The 27457-nt window shown below is 36.5% G+C and overlaps 1 protein-coding gene across 1 annotated transcript in view; it reads right to left on the bottom strand.

The window, feature by feature from the left end:
- tenm3 (teneurin transmembrane protein 3) overlaps window positions 1–27457 on the bottom strand; it is a 417647-nt gene that overhangs the window by 287047 nt on the left and 103143 nt on the right. Inside the window, exons 4-7 of the mRNA XM_084747609.1 lie at window positions 11996–12248; window positions 8061–8181; window positions 5664–5734; window positions 139–426 (exon numbers count right to left, since the gene is read on the bottom strand). Coding sequence (XP_084603735.1) covers window positions 139–426; window positions 5664–5734; window positions 8061–8181; window positions 11996–12098 — 583 coding nt within the window. The 5' untranslated portion in view covers window positions 12099–12248. The remainder of the gene's footprint in view (window positions 1–138; window positions 427–5663; window positions 5735–8060; window positions 8182–11995; window positions 12249–27457) is intronic.

Raw genomic sequence — 27457 nt, 5'->3', positions numbered from 1 at the left:
CTAAAAATTTATCATGGACCACTTCTCTAAATGTGAGAAATACAAACAGTTGAAAATAACTATTAGGTGAGGTTTTGAGCAAAGAGAGGGGAAGAAAGCTAAAGAGAAAAAGGTTAAATGGTTAGTATTATGTCCTACCGTTGTCGCTGTCAGACTTGTTCTCATGCTCGGTGTCGGTGAGAGTCAGCACTGAGTTGGAGCGGCTGGACAGGCAGGAACTCCTCCCGGATGATTTACCCAGACCCCCGCGGCCCCACAGCCGCATGGCGCGCTCCGGTGACATCACGGCCTGACTGTCGGTATCGAGGTCTTGGCCCGTACCCACTGAGAAGCCACGGTGTGGCAGGCCCATCTCGGAGCAGAACGCCAGGCCACGACGAGATGGCGGCTCGCAGATTCCCAGCTGACGAAGGCTGAAATGTTGACCTGAAAAAGAAACAGATGGAGATTTGAATAAGTCACTGTACATACTACTGACTATGTAAAAGTACATGTTTCAGATAAAAATTTTGTTAATTCTAGATATTATATATTCTACCAACTTCACAGTGACATAAAAATATGGAAATTTAATAGATATAAATTTAATAGAAACAAATTTCCCTGCTAAGGCCTGACAACAGGTGTGTAACAACGCTCCCAAAAATAGTTTACAGCATCTACAGCTTTGGCTACAACTTTCATATTTTCCTTTGATTCTACATTGTTCAAATAATTAAAAAAACACCTTCATATTCATGTTCCCTTCTAATCTAGTAGCTCATTTATATAGAAAAGACATCACTGTCTGACAATACATTCAGTAAGTAAGACAAAAATGCCCATCACAATTTCCCAGAAGCCAAAGTGACACTTTTCTCTTGCTGGTTTTGTCTAACCAACAATAAGCAAACCAAAGATATGTTCACAATTCACAATGTTATAAAACAGACCAAAAAAAAATAGGAAATTCTCACATTTGTGAAGCTGGAATCAGCAATTTTTTATGTATAAAATAATTTCTTGGATTAATCAGTTATCAAAATTGCTCTCAACTGAACTAGCTGATGAATTAACCAGGTGTGTCATTTTTAATGGCCTAACTATCAAAGCTACACTTGATCTTTCCTGCAATTCTTGGATTGTTTCCAACGAGACAACCCTCGGCTCACTGTGAGGAGTCCAACCTGAGTCATGAGACTACTGAAAAGCTGTCAGGTAGGACTATAATTAAAAGGAAATTAATAACCTTAAAAACAAAATTATTTCTTTGAGACAAAAAAAAACAAAACAAAAAAAAAAACAGACTATTGTAGCATAGAAAATAGAGGCAGGAACCCAGAAGACAAAGCAGACAGGGAAGGTGAAGACTTATCGACTAGATCCCCTAAATCTCATTTAGTCATTACAGGAGAAGAGACAGATTACAAGAGCTTTAAACCTGGAGACTATAAAGACATAATCTGTGAGGGTGCTGCAACTCACATTAGGGTGTACGTCTTTAATATCAGCAGTTCAGTCATTTGTACCAAATGAACACATATTGTCTTAAAACATTACCATCAGATCGAAATGATAAAATAGCATAATACAAATGAAGAGAGGCAGAAAATAAATATAAAAGATGTAAAAATAAATTCACTAATATTATGAGGGTATGCAAGAGGGAATGTTATAACAAATCATTAGAAAAGGATCAAAAAACATAAGCTATCCTAAGTTCTTTATTGATAATGATAAGACTATTAAGTATAAGAATGATGTGGTTAGTGGGTTTAATAATTTTTTTCAATGATCCATCACTAGAAGTGGGATGGGCTGTTAATGATCAAGGAGATAGAAACACAAACTCTATTTTTTTAAGAGCAATAGAGGAAAAAGAAATCCTGAACATTATAAGTGAATGTAAAAATAAAATGTCTACTGATTACAATGAAATTGATATGACTCTAGTGAAGAAAATCATTGATGAAATTGTAAACGCACTGATCTAAATTTGTAACTTTTCTTTCAATGCTAAATGAAAACAGCAAACGTTAGTCCAATATTTAAAGCTGGGGATAAACATCACTTCACCAATTACAGGCCTGCGTCGCTACTTCCCCAGTTCTCTGAAATACTGCAGAAACTCTACAAGAAATAACAACATGTATAGGTAACACAAAATATACAATAGGGGTATTTATTAATTTAAAAAAAACATTTGATACCATTGATCATGACTTATTAATCAATAAACTGGAAAGGTATCAGAGGGCATCAGAGGGGTGGTGTTGAACTGACTGAACAGCTATAAACGGATCCATCAACAGTTTTTACAGGTTGGTGAATATAAATCTTAATGTTTGGACATTACTTGCAGAGTCCCACAGGGATCAATTTTAAGGCCAAAATTGTTTGTCTTGTACAATGGCATGCAAAGAATCGAAAATATTGAAATTTGTTGCGGATGATACAAATATTCTCTGCTCTGAGGAAAATTTACAGCAGCTTTTGGAGGCAGTCACATCAGAAATGAGTGAATTAAAGATGCAGTTTGACTCAAACAAATTATCATTCAATTTGAACAAAACCAAATTTATGTTGTTTGGAAATCATAAAATAAATACATAAGTATTTATTAAGATACACAATGTTATGATTGAAAGTATATGAAAATAAATTTCTTGGTGTGACAGAATCTGCTGGAAACCACATAGAACATACGTACGACCAAAGTTGACGAGGAGCGTTGCAGTTTCGGACAAAGCCAAACACATACTGGACCATAAAGCATTGTATACAATGTTACACAACACAATTCTGGATATCGGGAACACAGTAATGACCTGTTTTTAAAGTCACATGAGTTGAAATTTATGGATCTGGTGGATTTAAAACTGCTCAAGTCATGTACAAAGCAAAAAAATAACTATAAGTTATATTGGTAAATTAAATTTGAAACAATGTTGTTTTTGCACTGCTCTTAAAAACGTGCATATCAGTTTGTGTGGTGATTCTGTGGAATGCACTGGATGAAGAAATAAAAAAAAAATAAAAAAATCTGAGTTTTTAAAAAACGCGCAAAGAAATTGTTTTCACGAGGTTAAGAAATTATTAGAGGGAATGTAAAGCACATTAAGGGTGATACTGTTATTGCTTTTCTCATTTTATATATACATATATATATATATATATATATACATATATATATATATATATATATATATATATATGTATACATACATATGTTTTATGTATGGGGTAGTATTGGTTATCAGGTATTAAGAAGTGAGTGAAGTAAATGTGGGGTTAATCGAGGAGGGTGGATTTACGTAACATTTTATGAATGGATTAGTATGGACTAGGATTAGGGGTTAGGGTTAGACAAGTTGCTTCTCCCTACTCCTTTTCAGACATCAAATGAAATTTATGTTTCTCATTGCAAGTCTGTTCATTATTTATTGTTTGTTTCTGTTTTGTGATTTTTTCTACATATACTTTATTTTTTTTTTTAAATGTTCTAAATAAATAAATCAAATTTAAATCAAATGAAATACTAGGGGTGCATGATAAATGCTGTTAAGATAAACTGTGATAATATTTAATTGAAAGTCTTAGGCAAAATTCTCCATTAAAGCCAAAGTACTTTTTTATGAACCTGATGAACTAAATAAACTAAATGAACATTGTTGTTGCCGTAGCGATGTCAGATTTGGTTCAGTAAGAGCTGTGGGATATTAAATCTTCCCTCTTTGCTCACTACATCTTTTCCTTTCTTATCCTAAAGTCTGCATAAACTGCAGATTATATCATATATTCTTTTTAAAATACTAAAATGTTAAACTATTACTATTGACCATGGGAAGCAGGTAATTATCATTTATCTGAACTGGCAGGAAAAAAATCCCATTGTGCACCCTCACCAAATACATAAATAATGTTGTAGACAGAAAGAATAAATGATCCAGGCTGGAACTGACTAAATGATTTTGAAATCATCAAAGAAACAAACAAAAACAAGGCTAAAAAGGTAATGATGGAACTTGTCGTTATATCTGCTGGTCAGCATTTACGTATTGAAAGGAGACACAGCCACCTCACACTCTGGACTAATTTAAGGTTTCAGAGGAACGAGTAATCGACCAGACAGTTCAGTGATGGAAGGCCCTCCACTATTCAAAGATTACCAGCGACTCTGCCTGATAATTTACAGAATTAATCAATACAACTCTGGTAATTAGTGGAGAAAGCTAAATTTAACAGGAAATTTGATCCGATTACACAAAAAAAGGGAAATTCTCATGGGTTATATGATCAGATTATGATATTTTACAAATTCCATTCCAGCCATAAAACAACAATAACATAAAACATAAATATTTTTACATTCATTTTCTGTGCAATAAAATATGCCTTTTTTGTAACTACAGAATATCTGTGAGTGTAATAATGTGACAATGTAAGATTGATAAAGTACAAATCTGCCTGGAAAAATGAGACCTGTTTAAAGAAATTTTACTTGTTACTTGTTAGCATCATATATTCAACATAATGATGGAAGCCATTATGTTAGTTGATTTTGTTTAGTCCAGTTCCCCCAAAAAATAAAAGGAGAAAAAAAAACTAAAGGAATATGTTTAATAATAGAAACTTAAATGAAGGTTCTGATTCTCCATTTCAAAAAATTGCTTCTTTAATATTTGAAGGCAACATGATGGGATTGGAAATTCAGAATATTTTTTTCATTAAATTTAATAAGTCATCAGGAGTAACTCTTTGTGGAAATGGGCTGAAATCACATCCAAATAACACATGTGATAATCCTTTAAAATATAAATGAAAAGAAGACAAATAAATTATCAGCAGAATCTCAGTGTGTGCCTCTTCATCTTTAATCAGCAAATGAAAAGGGAAATTATAAAAGCTTTCCGTAATTAATGGCACAACAAGAGATAACGAGTGCTGCCGTTCAATTAAAAGTTATATTAATTTTAAATGAGCTCCAATTAGGCCAGCAGTGAAAACGAAGGCGATAAGATGATTGAGTAATTATGATTTTTTCATTTCTCAAATATTGACGCTGTGTTAATTGGAGCTGGAGAACAATGGATGCACTCTATGGTGAAGAATTCTTTCCTATTTATGGTGCCATTTTTACCCTTTACACTATTTCTTTCACAAGACTTTGAAGTATCACTTCCAGCGGCTCATTATAGCCTTCATTAGACATATTTTATATTTAATATACTTTTAACGTCTCTTTCCACAATCTGATCTGCAGCCATCTGACCATTATTGTGAAAGTGAATTTTAAAAATCCACAAATACTAAATACCAAAACTTAAGTTTTAGGTAAAGCGATAAGGACCAGTTATACATTAAATACATATGTCAATTACTGACATGAAAATCATACATTAAAGACCGAAAATCCACATTTGGAAACACATGTGGAACAAACCAATCCACAACTTTCCAAACTGAACATGATAAAATTATAAAATTACAGATTAAAAAATAGAAACAAACAGAGAAGCAACTAACATGACTTCTTAATAAACTGAGGGCAAGGCTACCATCAGAACAACTATTTAGTTCAAAAGACACACGTTTAATTTTTGTTGCTTTAGTGTGCATAGATAACGATGAAAAGAAGGTAAGGGCAGTATTATGTGTCTGTGAGAGTGTGTGTGTACTCTCACCTTGTCTGTTATAATCATCCTGTTCACGGTGAACCATGTCCTTGTGTCCCTTGGTCGTCCCGTACAGTAACCTGTCGTCAGGACAAAAGTCATCGGTTGTGTTACTATAATAAAGGAGAGAATCCAGTGAAACACACTGTGCACCTTTGTTTGGTCCTTTTGTTGGCTTCACGGGTACCAAACCAGTTCAAAGTGCAGTTAAAGTGGAAACAGACAAGGTTTTACTCCTCTAGTTGTACACGTGACAATAAAATTAACTTTTATATTTCTTTCACCTACAGAAGAAAACAAGAGCAGTGTAAATTCAGTATTTAGTTTGTGAAGGTAGGCTGAATTTTTCCAGGAAATATCCTGGCCGGTGTCAGACAGAAATGCATAGACTGAGAGGGAATCAGTCCAAGTGGTGGCAGACAGTGTGGACAGGATACTGGAATTTCTAACAAAATGGTGATATTCTATATAATTTTCGATACCACACAGAAAAATTAACACAGCCCTAAACCTAAAATTTTAGATTTGTATTGATGGGTAAATTCAGTATTTACCCATTAGAAAAAAACTAGTCTATTTATGATATGTTGTGAATTCTTCATGATCAGATGTTTACATTGAGAGACATTTATTTTGAAATTGCAGGCTTGTTTCCATTTTCTTCTCTATCCACTCATTATAAGCAATGAGCTGTCACATTCAATGTATGGAGATTGTTCAGAAATCACTGATGATGTAACTTGTATTACAGCTGTAAGGTTCATGTACTGTTCATGTTCATGTACACTCTCTCTGCTGCCTCTTGTCCAAGATGCTGCTCTAGTCGATGTTAAGTACATTGACTGTCACGTCAGTAAATAATTCAACATGCACATGAGATAATAACAAACAACAAAAGAAAACAATAGAATGTATTGATAGTGCAGAGTATTGAAAGCCTTAAAAATAATAATAATAAAAAATTAATTAGTTAAATAACAATAATAATAATTCAAAATGTATTGAAAAATCATTATTTTTGACAACAGTAGTAGAGGATGATTTATCTCAATAGTAAGTGCTACTGCAAGTATACCATATATAATGTTAAAGAATATATGCTGAAATACAGTGGATAATTCCTGGTCAATAATTGCTGATATAGAAAAATAGAAAGATTAATTAAAAAAGACAACAGGAAATGAACAGGGTAATTCAGTTCAGCTGTGTTTAGAAAAGCAAACCAAGTACATTATTGTTTTTCGAACACTCTGCTGGATTGTTCACTTTCTTCTCTTTCATAGACCAATTAAAGTCACATTCATTGTCCATGCCATCTGCTTTTATATTATTTGCATACATAACAAAGAGTTTACATCAGTCGTGCACAACAAAACAGACATGCCAAACAGATGTTGCCTATAGCATACACATAATATCACAACATGGGAAGCAAAGCATTGTGGTTTGACCTTTTAATAGCCACAGTCTCATTGTTTTGGTTTGAAATTAACATTAGATTCAAAACACATTTTAAAATAATATTTGGGGGGGCTTTATGCCTTTATTTTAGATAGGTCAGCTTAAGTGAAGACAGAAACGAGGGGGAGAAAGTGGGAGAATGACATGCAGCAAAGGGCTGTGGACTGCCTACAGCCCTTTGCTGCGGAGAACTCACAGTCTCAGTACATGGGGCTAACGCTCTATCAACTCAGCTACCAAGACAAAATGCAATGTTTTTTCCCCAAAAAAATATACATGGAAGTGGCACGAACCTTTATTTTGCACTTTCTTTCCAATCTGCTACATTACATTACATCAGTAGTGTAATGTTACTCAATTGCTCCAAGTAAACCTCCAGTAAAAATTCAAACTATACAGAATACAGATCTCAACACCAAAGACTACAATACGTACATTTTAATTTCTATCATAGCTCAGTCACCTAACTTCAAACTGTCAACCAATATGACACATTTTAAATAAATATTCTGGAGAACTGGAAAGTGCTTTGGGACAGATCATGTTTGTTCAAGCTTTCTTAAGCAGGAAATAAGAGCTTAGGAAAACAGAAATAATAATAATAAAGGGTAGCTTTTATACATTTATTTATAGAAATACATGTCTGCTGTCTACAGCAGTTTGTTCATTACAGTGATCAGACATGGGAATTTAAAACAAGTAAGTAAGAATAATTGATGTGGCTATCCCAGTTGAACAGAAACAGCTTCCAGTTTATCCTCCATATGTGGACCATACATGTGACAATTTTTATATGAAGGATTGGTGTGTCACTTGCACACGAAACTTGACTTTGGCGTATGTATTTTCAAGGTCTAAAGTTGTCTTATTTCTACACAGATTGAAGAGAATGGGCTGAATATTATCCACTGTGTTAGACATAATGTATGTGATCCCAGTTCTGACCTGGTCTGGTCTTGGTGCTGGTCGAACGCCTTCAGGGTTTCACTGGAGGAATAAGACTTCTGAGTGGGGACCCTCAGTCCCTGGGAGCCAATAGCACAGTCTTCACTGTCCCCTGATGAACCTAGAACAGATAGATACACACACATAGGCACAAACTGTGTAAACACATCCACAGTAGTTTCCTATTCTTTGGCTATTGCTGGATTATATTATTTACAGTTTCCATTTCTGTTTAAATTATACTCATATACATATGGTTAGGAGTGTTCTTCAAGATGAGGTTCTTTTGATGTCATTGTTTGGGCTGGTGAGATCTTACAGGTCTCAACTGTCCTCAATAAAGAGGACAGGATGTCCGCGTGTCTGTATTGAACCTGCTATTCCCCAGCCACCTGCAAAAAGTCTACTTTCACTCACTCTTCCACCCAGCTCTGATAAATCCAGCCATATCTCACTGCCCACCGCCTTCTGCCTCAGCCTCTCCTCCTCCATTCCAGTTATCCCTACAGTTAATATATTCACAGCTTCTTTTTCTTGTGCCCTCCATTTGGGTTCATCTAATGAACAGAGTGTATATTGTAAACTCATTGTAACCTCTTTACCCCTGCAGGGATATTCACATCACACATCGCTGTCTTTCAGATACTGTAGTGGGCCTGGTTTAAAGCTTCTGTGTAGATGTTGGTATCATATGAAATTAAAGGAAACCATTGGTACCATGTAATGCTGGGGAATGGGGCTAAATGACACTACAAACTAAAGCTGAATTTTGGAGGGAAAAAGGGAAAAACTGCCCAGGCTGTTTTCAAAGGAGTCACCACACCTCTCACCTCAGGATATCAGAAAATTGGTTAATTTGTTATTTTCACCTCTTCTAAAAATAGTGTAATTTAATATTTCTGCAAACTGGGGTCTGGAGTTTCTGAGCTGAACAAAAGTGTTTGCTGTCCAGTCACTGAAAACTGCAGAAATCTCCAAATGTTAATATTCTTGATACCAAACAATATCAGGAATTTTTCCATGGTGCTCCTCAAGGGCTTGGTGTCTTAATATCTAATTTTCAAGTCAGGTCAAGTAAAAAAATTTTCATACAACCCAATATAAATAATCACAATTTGCTTTAAAATCTGTGCAGTGTGGAACGCCCCCCGCCCTGTTGATCCCTCAGAAGAGTGAGGAAAAAAATCCTACTCTGAAAGTAACTTTGGACCATTTTTTAAGTTCCCCAGTGGTCAAAAATGGTTACATTTTGCACCAAATATGTGTAATACATGGCATTAAGCACATACCAATCCACCTTTACAAAACAACATGCCCCACAGACCTCAGTGACTTTTGACTGTGGCCCAAACTTGTGTCTTAATTGGGGCTTTAAATGTAGCCATTTCTCAGTAACGCTCTACATCAGTGCAGGAAAAGCTGCACTGATCAGCAGCAGATGTGGAGCCCTGCAGGAACAGATCAGCTGCATGCCTCTGCTTGTGCTATAAACCAACAACTGTGTGGCCAGTGTCTCACAACCACATTGTTCAAACATCTGACAAAAAGGCATCCACCACTGACGAGGAGGAGCCGCACATTTATTTGGAAAATGTTAATGATTTTTTTTTCCAGTTGTGTGACTCCAACATCCTCATCGTGAACAACACCAGAATATTTTTGGAGCTACCCAAGATATCACAACTGCTCTGGTCAGTATTCACACCCAAAACAAACATTATTTTACAAGTTTCTATATGAACAGATAGATGGTTTTCTGAAAGTGGGGACTTCATCTGTAACAGCAGATGATTTACTTGTTGAGAAGACAGTCTCACTTTCTGCATGCAGGATGATTCTCACCTTCTTCATCTGGTCTACAACACAACCTATCCTGCTGTCTGAAGTGCAGTGAAGCTCTGAAAACCCATGTTCTATAGCTCCTGGGGATCAGCTCCAAAGTTGTAGGTTGATCTATGGAGGACTGCTTTTCCTCAACAGCTGGACTGAAAGTACTGCCTCAGACCAGCTGGAAAAATCATCTAGGACCTTTCTCATGTACTACACAAGGAATATCGACTTCTGCTTTGTGAGAAGCACTGTTATGTATTCTGATGTCTTTTTTTTGGCCCCATAACTTTCCCAGCACTTCAACTGACCCCCACTACCACTTCATAAAGAGCTTTGCAGCACTGCCTGCATGGTGCTTATACTACCTTACAATCAAAGTCATACGTTGAAATTTTCAAATTGTTACCTTCAAGTGTTTCAGGTGCACTATGCCAAATGTAAACAAAAAATAATTAATTAATTAATTAAAAAAACATGGCTGAACATGACAAACTGATGAGTTTCTTTGGCAAGTGGCCACATAATTGAACTCTCGGCAGCAGAGCCTCCTTGTGTGTATTTTAACAAAACAGAGGAGGACAAAATTCTGCATGAGGTTACAGACAGCATTATACACTTTATTTTACTGTACTTTACCATATGATAGTATTATTTCTATTAAACACAGGGAAATATACCTTACATTGCCTTTCAGTTGATGGTTTACCATTTACAGTGTGTTTGTGTGTCGTTTCCATGGGTGTTGCAACTGTTGCGTGTCTAGTAGGAAAGCAAAAATTTTTGAATTTCTCAACCCTGGTCCTCAATTACCCCTGCCCTGCATGTTTTAGATGTTTCTCTGCTATCAGGTTGTTATCAGGCGTCTGCAGAGACTTGATGATGAGCTGATCATTTGAATCAGGTGTGTTGGAGCAGGGAAACATCTAAAAGATGCAGGACAGGGGTACTTGAGGACCAGGGTTGAGAGACACTGGTCTAGAACACAGCATAAGAGTATGTCTCTCCCAAAAAAGTGTTTAGTGTAGATTATTTGAGGATTAGGGTTAGGGTTGATTTTATTTTTATTTGAAGGTAAAGGCAAACATAAGTGCATTCAAAATGCTGTTGATAATCTCTTAGTGCTCAGGAAAAATGTGCAAAGAGTGCAGAGTGAAAGTTGAAACAGGAAGGTGGCAAAATGTGACATGTGGACAATTGCGGTAATACTTTCGGCACTGTTTTTCCTAATCTAATCTGAGTGCTTAGTGTTTACAATGTTGATACTACTGATAGTGATGATGGCCAAAACTGAATAAGGCCCATGATGTAAGGAACCAAAATCTTATTTTACTATGAAAGAACTATGAAAGAACTGTTATGAAGGTGCTATAAATCCTGACATGGCTGTTATCTCACTGGCTGTGAAAAGTTTGGAAATATTAAATTAAAACAGATCTTCTCTAATCAGTGTGGTTCACTTCAGTAAACACTTGATTTGTCAATGGGAGGCCATTAATAATCATAACTAATACATTCTCATTCTCATCTCATAAAATACAGCTTGGTCAGTGGCTCTACATTTCAGTTATTAAGTTGTAGCTCCCCATCTAGCGTCTTTGCACATACTGAGCTCCACGGTCAAGTTAGCAATAATAAGTATTCAATGTCTAGTTAGACCTTTAAATAACGACACAAAAACTACTTGGCAGGTTTAGAAAAAAGTCATGGTTTGTCTTAAAATCAGGATGTGACCTATGTAACATACATAACTTCTTAAAAAGAAGTCACAATTGACTCTTGATTTCACACAGGATATAAACCTCACTGTTCTGGATGAAAGTTTTGACCCATATGTCGTACCTACCTCTATACTTGGACTTCCTATTTATACTGCGTCACCTGACTTTGGCAGCACAATAAATAACTCTTCACGAGGAACAAATATAGTGTATCTATTAATCCATCAATTTAAAGTCCATCTCACCACATCTAAAGTCCATGTGGTTAAAAACATGACTTTCACTGGAGGGGATGACTGACTTACTGACTGATTCAACAGGCAAATGAATAACAAAATGAATAAGTGAGCAATTAAATGAGTGACTGAGCTAACTGAGCTGTCTCACCAGTGTATGGTCCCTCCTTGTCCTTGCGGCTCTTGGAGAGTGAGCAGTATGGACGTCGCTCTTTCACTTCCATAATGCTTCTGGTTGTGCTGCTGGCAAACATACAGGCATGCTGCTGTTCAACTGCATAGACAGAAAGACAGACAGACAGACAGACTGACTGGCAGAGATTGAAAGAGTGACAAAGAGAGATATAAGCTGAAGACAGAGAGAGGGAGTCAGACAGAGAGAGTGGCAGGTCGTTGGACTCCACCTGTAAACACAAAGAGAAAGACAAAAAGGACTAGTCAGTGTAGAAGTCAAATTATGAGTGATGTAACAATGAGGTCATGTCCAACAGTGACATTTTAATACCACACATCTCATCAACAACAATAATAACTGTCCGTACAATATGTGCTTCTCACCATCTACTGTGTGTTTTTGTATGATCTGCCATAAAACTCTCATGAACAGCAGCTCAGATGTTTTGTTCAGTCCCATTGGTTAACAGATACCAACACTATGTGAGCCAAACACATCCAGTGTGTTCATAAAAAGCTCAAACAAATGGAGACAGGATGCAGAGATGTAAATTCATATTTGCACTCAGGTTAGACAGAAAGAGAAACACACTTGTCATATTGTCTGTCCCTATTCATTTGGTTCGTTAATGCTTCTCCTGTACTGTACGTGGATTTTTCAATCATAAATTTAATATGTTTCCCAGTCTACTGAATAGCTAATCCACCTCAAATATTTCCATTAGTATGGTGGTCACAAAGCTACCCTCATGAGTGTAAACTACTTGCACCTGCATGCATAGCTGCTCTGACATGTGTTTTATTCACCACAGCAAGTTACAACATTAAACTGTTAATTGCTCTCCATGTAACATGTAAATACATTCTTATGAATGTAAATGAACTGTCATCTTACTGTTACACTTGACAATAGCCTGTTTCATCCCTTTTTTTAAGATGTCGGGTTGCCACTGTCACTTGCCTGAGGGAAATTCTCATCTACAGTGCTGTTCCAAAACTGAAGTGTCGTTTCTAAAGTTGACCCTCCAGTTTACATACAGTGTCCTGAGGAGTACTGTGTATAAACTGTTACTTGCTCTATCCTGGAGAGTATAGTGATGCCGATGCTGTATGTACAGTGGTGATGAGTAAAACTATCACAACATAATGTACAGATTATGCATAGACATAATCACAAAGTCTTGGCCGTCTTATATAGTGGGGCAATAATGATACAGGCATCTGGTTTTCAGGCAGCAGTTGAGACCTCTGACAGTTCATAATGTTAATGCATGTAACATAATAATACCATCTGGCATTTAATATATGTAAAACAGGAGCCAGTGGAGTGGAGCTGTAGCACTTTCCTATACCAAAATAAAACATTCTGCAATCTCTCCCTGATCACTCTCTGCTTACACCAACAGTGCTCTCCATAACAAATATGGTGAACTACCCTTTAGTTGCATTGTACAACAAAGTGGTGCATAAATGTAGCATAAATGCATAAAAAGTCAACAAAAAATGGTGAAAAGAGGCAAACAGAAAGACTTCAACTATTTAATTGACTGTTTAAATAATTTGTCAGAAAAATCAAACATTCTTATGTTTTTCTCTTCTTCATATACTAGTAAATTGAATACCTTTGGGTTTGTCAGACAAAAATGTATTAATTTGAGAATGTCGCCATGGATTCTAAAAAAACTATAACATGGCTATACTCTATTTTCAGACTTTTCAAAGACTACACATGTGATAGACTAATCAAAACTAAAAACTTCAAGACAAAAAACATGAATAAAGAGAAATCATAATATAGTGCGCCCCATTTACTGATATGTCCCTGTTTGCACATGTAAATGCTGTAAACTGTACTTCTTAATGCATGAATGCATGCCCACTTTTTGTGTGTCACAAAAACAAACCAAAACAAGACACACATATAAACTGTCCTAGCTTAGCGATCAGGCAGAATTGCTGATTGTCAGTTTATGAATGGCATGGTTGCAAGACCTGCTGGTTTTATGCCGCTCTTTATGCTGACTTATAAGTAATAAGGTAGAATTGATCCTGTGATGGGACAGTAAGCTGATGGGATGGATCCACAGGCTGTCAGCACTTCTTTGAGTCATATGTGCCCTTTTGGATACACAGAGTTGCCAGCTGCTGTCAGTGGGGAATTTTTCAGAGAGGGTCTGAGAGAAATTTAGTGCTAGAATTCTATTTTGTGTGACTACACAGAAAGCCAAAAGGCAAGAGACGAGTGACAGATAACACAGCTTATAAAAGCTATGTATGATAAAATGTGTGGCAATATTATTTTTGACTTTCTTGACAACAGATTATATTCACTATTGAATACTGAATTCAGACACGCACAAGAAAGGTAAAAAAAAAGATCAACACAGAACAAACACAAAACCTGTCTTGGGTGAGAAGAGAGTTCATTTGCAAGAAGAGACACAAAGAGAGGTTGAGCAAGGCTGAGAGAAAGATGGGAGGGAGAGAGGAGCAAAGAGAGCCAGTAGTGGTCAGACAGTTTTATAAGCCGTCAACTTAATCTGAGACACTGAGCCTTAAATCCCCTACCTTCTGGACCTGCATGCAAGTGTGTGTGTGTGTGTGTGTGTGTGTGTGTGTGTGTGTGTGTGTGTGTGTGTGTGTGTGTGTATGTTTGTTTGTGTGGTTGTGCCCTGATGCATTTTGCTGTCTGGACTACTTCTTTTGTGCATTCTATTGTTGTCATCAGAAATAATCTCATTGTGTATAATCTATAATCTATTTTAATGACAGGAGGACAAGACAGACTGAAACTTTTCTGGAGTATTACTCGCCAACATCATTCCTATACCATATCTGCTCATTTCTATTATGAATAATGTGCCTGTTCTAGCGTATACATAAACTGAACCCTGACATCAGAGTGTCCACTTAGCCTGACCTACATGACTTTGGACTGAACGACACCAGGAGCACCAGGAGGAGGACAGCACGAACATAACAAGAACATGCAAAGTATAAAGAGATGCTCACCATGGAGCCACAGTGATGCCAAGCGCTAATGAGATACATGATATTCATATATTAACTGCTGATCTGCATCGGCCTGGATAATCATGGCGTGCCATGCCGTGAGCAGGGGCCGTGTTGGCAGGGGGCCCCTGAATGATTCAGAGGAACAGGAGGTGCTGTAGATATTTATTCTCTCTGAGCTGTTGTTTAGCATTTTGTTTCTCCTCACAAACCAAACCTGGACAGAAAAAGTACCCCATTACATTAACATAGGAGTAAATGTTAATTGAAGTTTTGTTTAATGCATAATGCATATAATCTTACTCACTTATTATATATACTTTTCATTTACACCTTAGTTTCTCATTTGTTTAACCTGTTTTTTAAAGCATAAACCTATGACATCCATTCCTTCTCAAAACATTTTCATATATCTGCACAAAGCACAAAACAAATCTAGTTCAACCTTTAAGTCTCTAACAAGCTGCTACCTCATCACTTTCTGCAGCTGCTTCACAGATTAGAGAGCACTATGTTCTCTGATGTCAATTTCTGCAAAAACTACTTGGCTGATTCATATATGAAGCACACAATGTTGATTCACACCTACATTAAATGAAACAAGCATTATCAGGAAATGAGTGAAACTGAAAAAAAAAAAAAGAAGAAAGTGGAGGCACTGGTAGAAGACTTTTACTGTCAAACAGTTACAGTAAGTACTGACTTTGCATTGAATAAAATACCAAATAAACCTGAAATCTCTGAACTGCTTTTGCGCTGTGTTCATTCTAATTATAGGGTTAAAGGTTTTAAACAGTGTTACATTATTAATTAAAGCTAGGAGTGTTAATGACTATCATTAATCAATTATTTTTTGTTATAAATATAACAGATTGAAAATGTATTAACCAACAACTTTGTACAATTTTCTCAATTTAGTTTGGTCTACCTTGTTAGTCAGCAAGAGAAGTGAGAGCTTTATTGTATTATTATTCTGTTCATTTCAATCGTTTGTGCTTCATGAACTAATGTCTCACATAAGTAATGTGCCACACGAATTGTTTAAATAAAAATTAAACTGAGAAAAAGACATGTGCATTTTGCATCTTATTAATTGATTAATAATTGGTATCGTGTTTGACTTTCAGGTCTGGACAATGCACAAAGGGCTGTACTAGGGCTGTATGGAATGTTTTTTTCTTTTACATTCAAGACTTCTATTGATGTTTTGGAATGATGCTTCATATGTCGGTGGTCATATTTCATGACACCATACACCTAAAAGATCCTTGAACAAAATCTTCAATTTGAGTAAAGTAATTCATTGAATCAAACGAGTAGAGGTCTTGTCCTAGCTTTTCTCTGGCTGGGTGCCGCAGAGTACTGGGATGAAGCGCTTGAGCAGCGAGGAAAAAAAAAAAAAACACATGCTTGTGGGTTTTGTTTCGGTGGCAACAATCTTGACAATTTCTAGCACTTTGCTATTATCTTAACAAGCACACTGTGGTTGTGTCAAACAACAACTGTGGACAAAGCAGGTGAAAATATCCCTTTTCCATTTCTCTGCCTCTGCTGTGTGTGTGTGTGTGTGTGTGTGTGTGTGTGTGTGTGTGTGTGTGTGTGTGTGTGTGTGTGTGTGTGTGTGTGTGTGTGTGTGTGAGCTAGGCCCCACTGTCCGTCAAACACACAGGGACAGGACACAGCAGTTATACTTGACCATAACTGAATGATAAAATGTGTTAGAAAATTCTCAGCATAGTTTTTTCTTCTTTTCACTTGTTTCTTTTCTGTCTATTATTCTCTGCGTTTGTCATATCATAAAGGAGCCTAATCTTTATCTGGAAATGTGCATAAAAAAACAGATTTAAACTGAATAAACAATGGAAAAAAGAGAAAAAGATGTGCAGCATTCAAATGATGATTTATAATTTAAATGTCAATGTTATGAACAAAGCTTTGGAGCTTCAAACTATTTGTTACAACCCTGGTTAAGACATGTATAAATAATCTAAAATACCAGCATCACCACCACCACCACCAACAACAACAACAACAACAGCAACAACAGAACACAGTTAATTTTCATGGATCTCGCAATAAGTGTATGGCATTTAAATAGGACAGGACAGAATAGCATGAATTCATGTAACGTTACAAGACACAGTTTGATTTAAAAGTGGAAAATCCCAACAGAACCTAAAAACGACAGGTTCTATTTTCTTCTCTTTGTTTAGATGTTCTGGCTGTATACTATGGCTCGGTGGAGGGATCAAGTCCAGCCCTGAGAAACTGTGTACAGTTTGTTCGTTTGCAAAGGCTACATGTCCACACTACAAACCAGACAAATCTCCAATCTCATTTCAAAAAACTGACAAAGGATGAAGGATGAATGTGATGTACCTGCTTGTCTCTGTGTCTGTGTTTGTGACTGACGGAGTCCCTGTGTGTGTTCTGACATAAGTGTGTGGTTGTGATGGTGTGTTAATGGGTATTTCAGTGCATGTGTGTGTCTTTAGGAGTAACTACTGAGTATGTTTGTGGACACACTGTGTTCACAAAGGAGCTGGAGATTTAAGGAGGCATTTTTCTAACGGCTTACCACAGTAGAACTGCATGCTGCTGCTGCTGCTGCTGCTAATCACTCTGCTATTAATTTTTATGTTCAGTGAACTGCCTGGCTTCAAGGGCTCCCACCAATACACAGATTACGTGCTCAGTGACATCCCTCCCTCGCTCCTTTTCGATCTCCTCTATCTCCCTCTATCTTTTATTCATATCTCATCTCTCTCTCACATCTCTTTTCACACATCATGAATGACGATTGGAAATTGGAAAGTCACAAACAGCGAAAGATTTCTTTAACAACAAACTCCCCTATTCTCTCCATAAATTACCTGTGCATCTTGAATTCTGTAATGAACAGACTGGACTTATACAGAAATGTTTTCAATAATTTTAAGAATAAATTAATTAAACTTACTCTTTTTTAAATGTATGAAAGTTTAGAAGATAATAATTTGCTGTTGTTAAGCTCAGCTTTTAAAATATGGCATGTGTGTACACATCCTGTGACTTTGTATCAGTAACAAAAATAAAATGAAACATAACTCAAGAGGAGAATGTTTTGTGTAGCAGATTGAAACATTAAAGTTAATTTTTTTTATTTAGTGTGGTTGTATTAGGTACTTCTCCATAGTGTATGGAGTGTATTACCTACAATAGATGGCGGTCAACACGCCCCCAGTTTGGAGAAGCAGCAGTGCCAGAGTAGGAAAGTAAGCAATGCACTGCTATGGACATGATCAGCAGCAAAACATATTTTAGGCACCTACAATATCAGTTTAAATGTCAGACAGCGGTTTCTGACAGGAATATAGGTTGAACCCTGGACATTGGAGGCTGACCTACATGGCTCTGGAAGAAGGAACAATCACCAGGAGCACCAGGAGGAGGCCAGCGCAAACATAACAAGAGCATGCAAAGCATAGAGAGATGCTCACAATTATGTAAGCCGTTTGACAAAAACAGTAATTTTTCATAGAACACTGGAGTTGTCTTCCACGGCCTTGATCTGTTAGTTTGATTTTTTCGGTATTGTGTGACTTCAATTAATCTGAGTGAACTAACCCTTTAAAACACCAAAGTCAAACAAACTACACAAACAAACTCTAACTTATCTGGCCATAAAGGCTCCTGGCTTTATATAGTGGCCTGTGAATCTGAATCGTGGATGAATTAGAATTGAATTGAACACAGCCAGACATTAAGAAACAGGTGCATAGTAACTTCCTGATATCCCCAAGGAAGTGTTCAATGGCTCCCAACAGGTGGAGCAGCCGCTGTGCGCCTCTGACTCTTGCTGAAATTAAAACGACTCGACAAGCATTGTAAATTATTCAATCAACTTCTCTCTGTTGAGGAGGCTCTTGTGGAGTGCTCAAATCGAGTAGCTCCTTGAAGAAGAAGCTGTTGTTTTAGGTGATGTCTTAGTATTTCTAATGAATGGGCGATGCAATCTGTGCCCAATATGTAGAGCTTCTTTTGTCACAGCCTGGACACAACAGCTGTCTTATCTCTGCCAAAACCACAACTCCACCTGAATCACACAAGCTGCTGGCTTACCATTTCACTCTTTATCCTTCTCCTTCTGGCTAGCACATTGTCTTAGAAATGTTCTCCGCTAACGGGATGTCAGCTGGGTTACAGTCTACTGCTGTCCCTTTTTCAGGATGGAATGGTTGTTTCTTTGATTAAGGCATGATCACTTTGCCTTGATGTTAAGGCACAAAAGAGAAAGGGTCGTTCACCTGAGCTAAAGTAGCTGAGAAATCCACCCTGAGCCAAAATCACTGTCTTGCGTTAAAGTTTTCTGTAAATAACACTTGAGTGTAATACTTGTATAATTATACAAAAATATATTATGTACAATAATATACATGAAAATAATAATTATCAAATTGGAATTTGGTATGGACACACAAATTAAAATCCTTCTCTCCCTTATCAAATTTTTGATATTATTCAATATTTGTTTCTTTTGTTGGCTGAAACAGCAGAAACAAACATTTAGAGAGTTTCCAAACTGCAGTGACAACCTGAAAGTGGGGGTGGGTGGTATAAACGGTATACGGTAGAAACAATATGAATTTGGCCAACAGTAGAGATTTTGACTATACCGGCCTACCGCGACAGCGCATGTTGATGATGTCATCAAGCTGGTGAACAACCTCTGATGTGCAAGAAAGTCTAATCACTACATGCAAGGAGCATAAACACTAATGCTCAGTGTTCGTATTTGCACTAGATATTGCAAGTTTTATTTTTGTGCAATATAAATAAGTAATCAGGTTAACAGGAAGAAATTGTAATATTTGTTTTTTACATTTTGCACTTTATTTTAAACAATTTAGAATTTTGTGCTTTACTAACAGTTTACTTGTATTTTTTTACTTAAAATATCTGCATCTTTATTTATGTTACTTGAGAATTTTGTGTTACATTGTTTGGAGAAAGATCCAATACACAGCTTCAAAATTGCTTGAAATGTTTTATATTTTTTTTGTAAGTTTTGCACAATAAATGTTCTTAAAATGGCATTCTAAACTATTTTGAAGTGTATTTGTTTTGCTGCAATGTATCTGCTATGTTCAGAAACAGTCTTTTTGACTTATATATACAGAAGAACAGAATATATCGGAATATATATTGTTACTGCATATGCTTACTCATAACGCAATATAAATTTTAGGCCATATCGCCCAGCCCTACCTGAAAGTACGACGAGAATGATGAATACAAAATCATTCCTAAACAACAGAATAAGTCGTTTACTAATCTATGAGAAACTAGAGAGTACCAGTGACAGGTCAGGTCATTTTATACTAAACACATGGTCAGTGTTGTGACACAGCAGCAGTTGGGTTGGATATGCTCAAGATTTTAGTAAGATCATGGTTTGGGTCCATTTTTAATATATTCTATAGTCTCCCAGTGTTCCTGATGCGTTCAAATCTAAACAATCAAATTTTGATCAAAGTGGATATGTTTTCATATCAAAATGCTAGTTTCCTAGTCCCTGCTAAAAGTGTTTTCCCACATGACCTGATGTAGGTTTCTGCATGATGATGTTCCTACATGTAAACTCCCTTAGCTGAAAGTGCAGTAAGACAGAAAGACAGTCCATTGTTGAGTTTCATTCCCTGGTCGTCCTTTGCCAACCCAAAGCATCTGTATTTGACAACTGGGAAATGAGACCCAACAATCAGCTTTCTTCCTTGTATTGTTTGGCTCTACAGATTCCTCATTAGGTCAACCCCTCCTTTGAAGCACATGTGGAGATCAAGTACATTCTTTCCAAAAAACGACGAGCGAGCTGACAACAAATGGGACACACCATACACAGCTAAGTGTGGTAACAGACAGCCATATGTGCAAAGACAGATTACTGAGCAGCAAAGTTTGCTGACAGTGCTTCCAAGCAGAAATCTGATTGACAGTCAATGTGTGATAAGTGACAGCCACAACTTGGCTGTCAGTCGAGTAACACATTTGCATATTTGTTGTCAGTTATCTTTTGCTACAATCAGAACATCTTACACAGTGATAAAAGCACAACAGCACTGTAGCTTGAGGCATATATGGTTCACTTGTACTGACCACAGTCCACTGTTTTCTTCATTTAGTTTTTTCATATATTAAGGTGAGCTGAGTAAAACTGCATCAAACAAAAGGAAAAGGGAAATATGCGAGATGCTGAGAGCTGGGGAATAATGAAGTGAGACAACAGGGGAAATGTACTTTGGAATAGGCGAAGGAGAGGGTGAGATCACAAGAGGTGCAAAACCATAACCACAGACCAGGGGAGCACTGTGAAGATTGTTTTCATTTCAGTAGATGAAATATATCATAGAAACAAATTTAAAACAAGCCAGACAAATGCATGTTTTTCAACTGAAATCAAAGAAACAATCATTTGACACAAAGCACTTAGTTGAAACAATTGTCTGGTGTTTTTACTCTGCTGAGATGACGGAGGAGGTACAGAAAAGAGAAGAGGATGAGAGGGACAACAGCAATACAGAGAAGAGACAAAAGGAGCAGGGGAGGAGAGGAGAGAAAGATGAGTGGAAGCAATGATCAGTTTGCTGTTGTTTTTTCGTTAATAAGTGAATTAACAGAGCTTGATCAGGTGCTTCATCAATAATTAAATTGTTAATTAAAAACACTGTGCTTCAATGAACAATGAAGGAAAGCTAATAGGGATTAAAGAGCCAGTTCAGGATTCCTCTTTATTCGATTAACCTTTAACTGCTGTCAGTTGAAAACCTCATTGCTTTTGATTATTTACTCACCATTTTTTATTTGCATATTTAATTTTTTTTAATTTCTTTTTTGTCTCAAAACCGGAGAACATAGTCATATGATTCTGCCTAAATATTTCAAAGACACAAGACTATATATGTGTATATGTATATATATATATGTATATATATATATATATATATATATATATATATATATATATATATATATATATGTGTGTATATATATATATATATATATACATATATATATATATATATATATATATATATATATATATGTATACACACATATGTATATAGGTTGAGGAGGAACAGCTAGTTTACTTCAAAAAGTATTTTATTTAGCATTTTTATAAGCAGTATAGCAATGATGCTGCTGAATCTCAGAGAGACTAAGATCTGATGTTCAGTGTTTTTGGAAATATAAATTAGAATATCCAGTCTCTTGAAGCGCATGATCCAAATTTTTCCACATGGACTAGTGTTAAAAAAATCAAATAAAAATTGCAATAAATCATACTGAATTGCAATACTTGCAATACTTTTAAGACTTAAGAATCACAATACATATCAAGTGCCAAGCAAATACCAAGAATCATGACAGTATTGACAGGTGGTATATATCCAGATATACTGAATCGTGACCCATATATGACGATAAGTATTGCATCACCATATTTCTTGCTATTACACAGCCCTAATGCATCATGTGCATTATGTTATTTTTGGAATGAAGATCGGGGTAAAAGTAGGCCAGCGCAGTCCAGTACTTTGTATCACTAACAGATTCAGTCCCGGGACACAGCAACAGGAAGAGGGGACAGCAGGTGACTGCCAAAACTCACAGATATCAACCAGAAAACTTAGGTCAACATAAATAACAGACACCTCTCTAAATTGCATCTACATTGCTCCAGCGTGTTTGTGACCAGTACAGACCTGTGGGTTTTTAAATCATGCTGGAGGAAACCCACTGCCTTTCCAAAACCGGTTGGTTACTGCTGGCTAATGTCAGTTTCTGCTGTAGCTGACTGATATCGAGGTGTTTTGGCAGGCAGTTGTTTCTAGCAAAAATCTCCCAAGTAAAACACAACACGCACAACAACACAGACAGCAGGTCAAACATATGCAGCTGCCATGGGTTAGTCTGTAACTCTGGCATAATAACGGTGTGAGTGTGCATTTTTACTTCTTAAACACACTGCCTGCAAGGGTGCGTTTGATTTATTGTTCCCATACTTTTGACTTTGTTACGATCAAACAAACACAAAAGTGTTTTGCTTTAGTGGAAAAATGCTTAGAAGTTATCTTCAATTTTAAGTCACTTCAGGAACATTTTGAGACATTTCACTCATCATCATCTCTTTCATTTACGTTCCCATCGTTCTGAAAACTCACAGAGGTTTTAACTGTTCAACTGCTGTTGTTTAATTTAGTCATAATTTTCTTCTAATTTAAAAATATTATGAAAGCTCTGTCAATAAAAAATTATTCTCTGGCATTTTACACCTTTTAAATAAATCATTTTCTGTACATAACTTTCTTTCTACACCATACAGACCTTCAAAAATTGAATGTGTGTTCAGGGATGCATGAAGCTGGGGGCAGAAAGAGAACAATAAGAAGCAATGAAGGATGGAGTAGGAGTACTGGCAAGAACTTCAGTCTACTTACACCCCTGAAAAAGACCTTCATTTTTGTCTCGCAGATAGTATAAATGTCCATGTGAACCGTTTATGCAATAAAAAACTGATAAAAAAAAAGAATATATTTCACTTTGGTGTGTGAGGAGTGGCTCTTCTGTCTTGTGACTGTTTGTGAAACAGAAAACACACTTTCTTTCCTTTTCCTCATTTGTTTTAAGAAACAGAAAGCTTTAACATGGATAACTATATTGATAAAAAAGAGCTATTATTGAGCCATAGAACAATGATAGAAGACAAAAACAAAGTCAGTCATTGGTTTGTGGAAGAATATCTATGATAGAGAAATTAAGTCACATAAAGAGGGATAGAAAGGGCAATATAAGGCAGAGATGAAGGAATGTATGCCTTTATGTTTTTGTGTGCATGTTTGAATGTTTTATACTAGCATGACACTAATCTATGTTGTATGTGAGGGTGGTAGTAAATTCATATCCTTATTCAATAAGAGAACTAAAGCAAAATCATCAAAGGAAATATGTGGAATTCCAATAAAAATCATCACACAAAAATGACAGAAAAGTATGTAGCATTAATTTAACAGTGTATTAAGTGCTGGCGTGGGCAGTAGAGAGTCCAGGGGCAACATTTAAGGTCAGGTCAGATTGATGTATGTAAATTAATTGGTTTAAGTGTGCATTTTATTTCCTCTGCTTCACAGTATTGTTGATTATAAAGCAGAACGAAAAGGCCATAAAAATGGTAAAAACAAATTTTACATACACACATAACTGTAGTCCTGAGTTATTCTCACTGCTGTAGAGTACATATACATGCTTGATAGTAACACTTAGGCAAGAAAACTCCCGGTGCTATGCCTTCAAATCATTGTGTGCCTACAGGTAGAAGTGAAATCCAGGTTTATATGGAGGAGAGAGGGTTCTGGGGAACACTAAAAGTAGATTTAATTCTACTGAATACATTAAGCTGGAGAGGTGAAGAATGTGAACCTGCACAGAAGAGTAGTGACAACTCTGTCCAGGGGCTAAAAACTTACACGACTTGTTTTTGGTGTGCTACACATTACTGTACAGTAAACACTGTGTTGCAAATCCTTCACATTGATTTACAGATTCCAGTGCACACACCACTAATCTGAGAAAAAGAGAGAAAAAGAAATTATTGTATGTCTATATGACAAGGGAAAAATCTAAATTAATCATCCACGCGTTGCCCTCATTCACATTTGGTGAACAAAAGTGCAAAGGGGTTAAAACAAGAGACATTTCTGTAGGATACTGAATGTATTAAACATAATAAGGGTACAGAAGCAAAATGGAAGCATTTGTTTAAATCTCTTGAATACTACTGGACCGATCTACCTGTTCTTTTGGTTGTGCACATTCATGACTGTTATGTTACAACCAGCTACAGGCACTACATCTACAGGTTATCCCATTACCTCAAGAACGCCTTGAAGGAATTTCTTCAAACTTCACACAAATTACCACCAGGACTCAAGGATGAAATGATTATATTTTGGTGGTCAAAGGTCGAGGTCATGGTGACCTTTTTTATGGTCATAAATCAAGGAGTTAATATGCTTATTATGAAAAAAAAAACTACCCACAAATATCTAAAAGGATAAAAAGGTGATGACATGTTATATCCAAGAGTTCAAAGATCAGCTTCACTGTGACATCAAAATGTTCAGCTCTCTATCAGTCCTCTGTCCTCTGAGTGAAGACAGCATGTTTCTCACTGGAAATTATTCACTGTAATCATACATTTATAGTGAGAACTTCCATTTTGCAAAAAAACAAAACACTTAATACCATTTATTAAATAAGTCACAGGTCAATGTAGTGTTAAAGCGATAGTTCACCCACACAGGGGTGATATTGATATTGAGTGAATTTTCATTTTTGGGTGAACTATTGCTTTAAGTTCCATATTAAATTCTTTTAAACTCTATTGTAACTATATGAGTCCAGACAGGCATGAATGTAAACCATGACTTGACTGCGAGGCAGTCATTTTATTTCTCTGCTCTATTTTATGAGACCATAAACAGCTGACTTCTCACTCTTCTTAACCAGTCTCACTCACTCACTCCAGTGAGCATGAGATGCCTGAAGGAATGATGGAAAAGACAGAGGAAATTGACAGAATGACAGAGATTATGATTTGACACGCTAATTTTCATATCTTTGAGTCTGACCATTTTCAGTTTTCAAAGGTCCACTACAACTACTACAGTCCTGGTGGAGTTGTGGCTGAGACTGTGGTGTCTCAAGTCAAGTCTCATGAGAGACAGAAAAATGTGTCAATTATCGACCTCTGTGTATTTGACTGCATGTGCACAAGACTCATAAATTAGCATAATTAATGCCCCAATAATACCATATAAGGCTGTGCTTCCTGCTTCATATGTCAGGAAGTGTTCATTCATGAAAATGGCATCAAAGAGAAAAAAAGAACTTTATGAGTTTGGAGTTTGACGTCCTGCTTTCAGACACCCATAAAGGAAAGTCTGTCATTTTAACAGCGTCAGCAGAGGAATTAAAAGACCTGCTGAAGCAAAGAAACAGGGAAATCAAATGCTGTTGATGCCATGTTACCTGAGGGTCAGACTGTCATTGAAATAAAGAGGAAATGTCTCAATATGAAAATGACTTCAGAGACAAAAAACGGCTCGCCACAAAAAGGGACGATCAATGACTGCAGCAAAAGGAAAAGGTTAAGGGGAAGTTTTCACCACGGAGACAGAGGACAGAATAAGTGAGGATGTTCACCTGGACAGAGACTTCATAAACCTGTATGTGAAGCTATAGGGCCAGTACACCTCACAGCAGGTAATAATAGATCACTGAAAGAAAGATGAGAGGCTTTATATGTAAATTTACAATTTATATTATAATTTGAAATGTAGTCACACAGGATAATGCTGGCATAATTATGAAGTGTAATTTAGTTTTCACACTCAAAATGTCTTCAAACTAATGAAATACACAGTCATTAGTTAAAAGCTTCAGTTTGGATAACAGGAGACTGACTGCACATGGCTCTATGAGAGGTCTGGACCTCGTAAATTGTGTTTGTATCTGAAAGAAAATTCAAAATACTAGTTCTCTTAAATCACTCTTGCGCACCACTTAAGAACAAATCTGTTCGTACAAGTGGTTCTTGCATGAGGTCCAATTTTATGTGTGATGTGAGCCGGTGATCCAGAGTATATTTAGTTGTTACAACTGGGAGTAGCAGCTCGCATAACAAGACAACACACTCCAAGGTCAGACTTATAGTGTACAAAATGACAACTCTGATATGTTATGAGTACTTCTAACATAAAGTAAGAGACAGCTCTCTTCCTTTTTGTTGAGAGCAAAAGAAGTGGTACGGCCATGACCATTGGGGGGAAGGTGTGCATCTCACTGAGTTAGAGTGGTTCAATATGCATCTTGAAACGTTCATTGGTATGATACATGTTAGAAATGTTTATGCATCAGTTTTTCTTCCCATTCATGTTCGGCTTACTACCTTTAGCCTGATGCATCGGATGCATGAGTGAATTGTTGTTACACCCCTAATGACCACATTAGGTATATGAAACAAAAATCATTTCATTCTCCAGTATTTATCTCTTTCCTTGAACTGCAATCAGATCAACATTGCAAGATCTGGGTCTCAATACACTAGTACATTTCTTTAGTCTGAGATTCTTGAGAATTATCACATTAATATTTTTCAGTGTGTTTTTAAAAAAATGCCAATAAAGTTAAGTCAGGTCATAATTGTTTATATAATACAATTTATACATAGGGAAGCTTACATAATGTGGCACAAAAGAGGGTCTGTGCAATCCAGTTCATGAAAAGTAGTCCTCATGTTCATAAATTCCTATATGTTCCCCATAAAGTCCTCATAAATTCACCTGAGTAGAGTCACTACTGACAAATAATATGTCCAACTATTGATCTG

Source organism: Lutjanus erythropterus, chromosome 3 (genome assembly GCF_056507025.1).
Source record: "Lutjanus erythropterus isolate fLutEry1 chromosome 3, fLutEry1.hap2, whole genome shotgun sequence".
Classification (NCBI taxonomy): Eukaryota; Metazoa; Chordata; class Actinopteri; order Lutjaniformes; family Lutjanidae; genus Lutjanus; species Lutjanus erythropterus.
The sequence above is the reverse complement of the archived record's forward strand: the minus strand, read 5'-3'. Positions and strand labels throughout refer to the sequence as shown.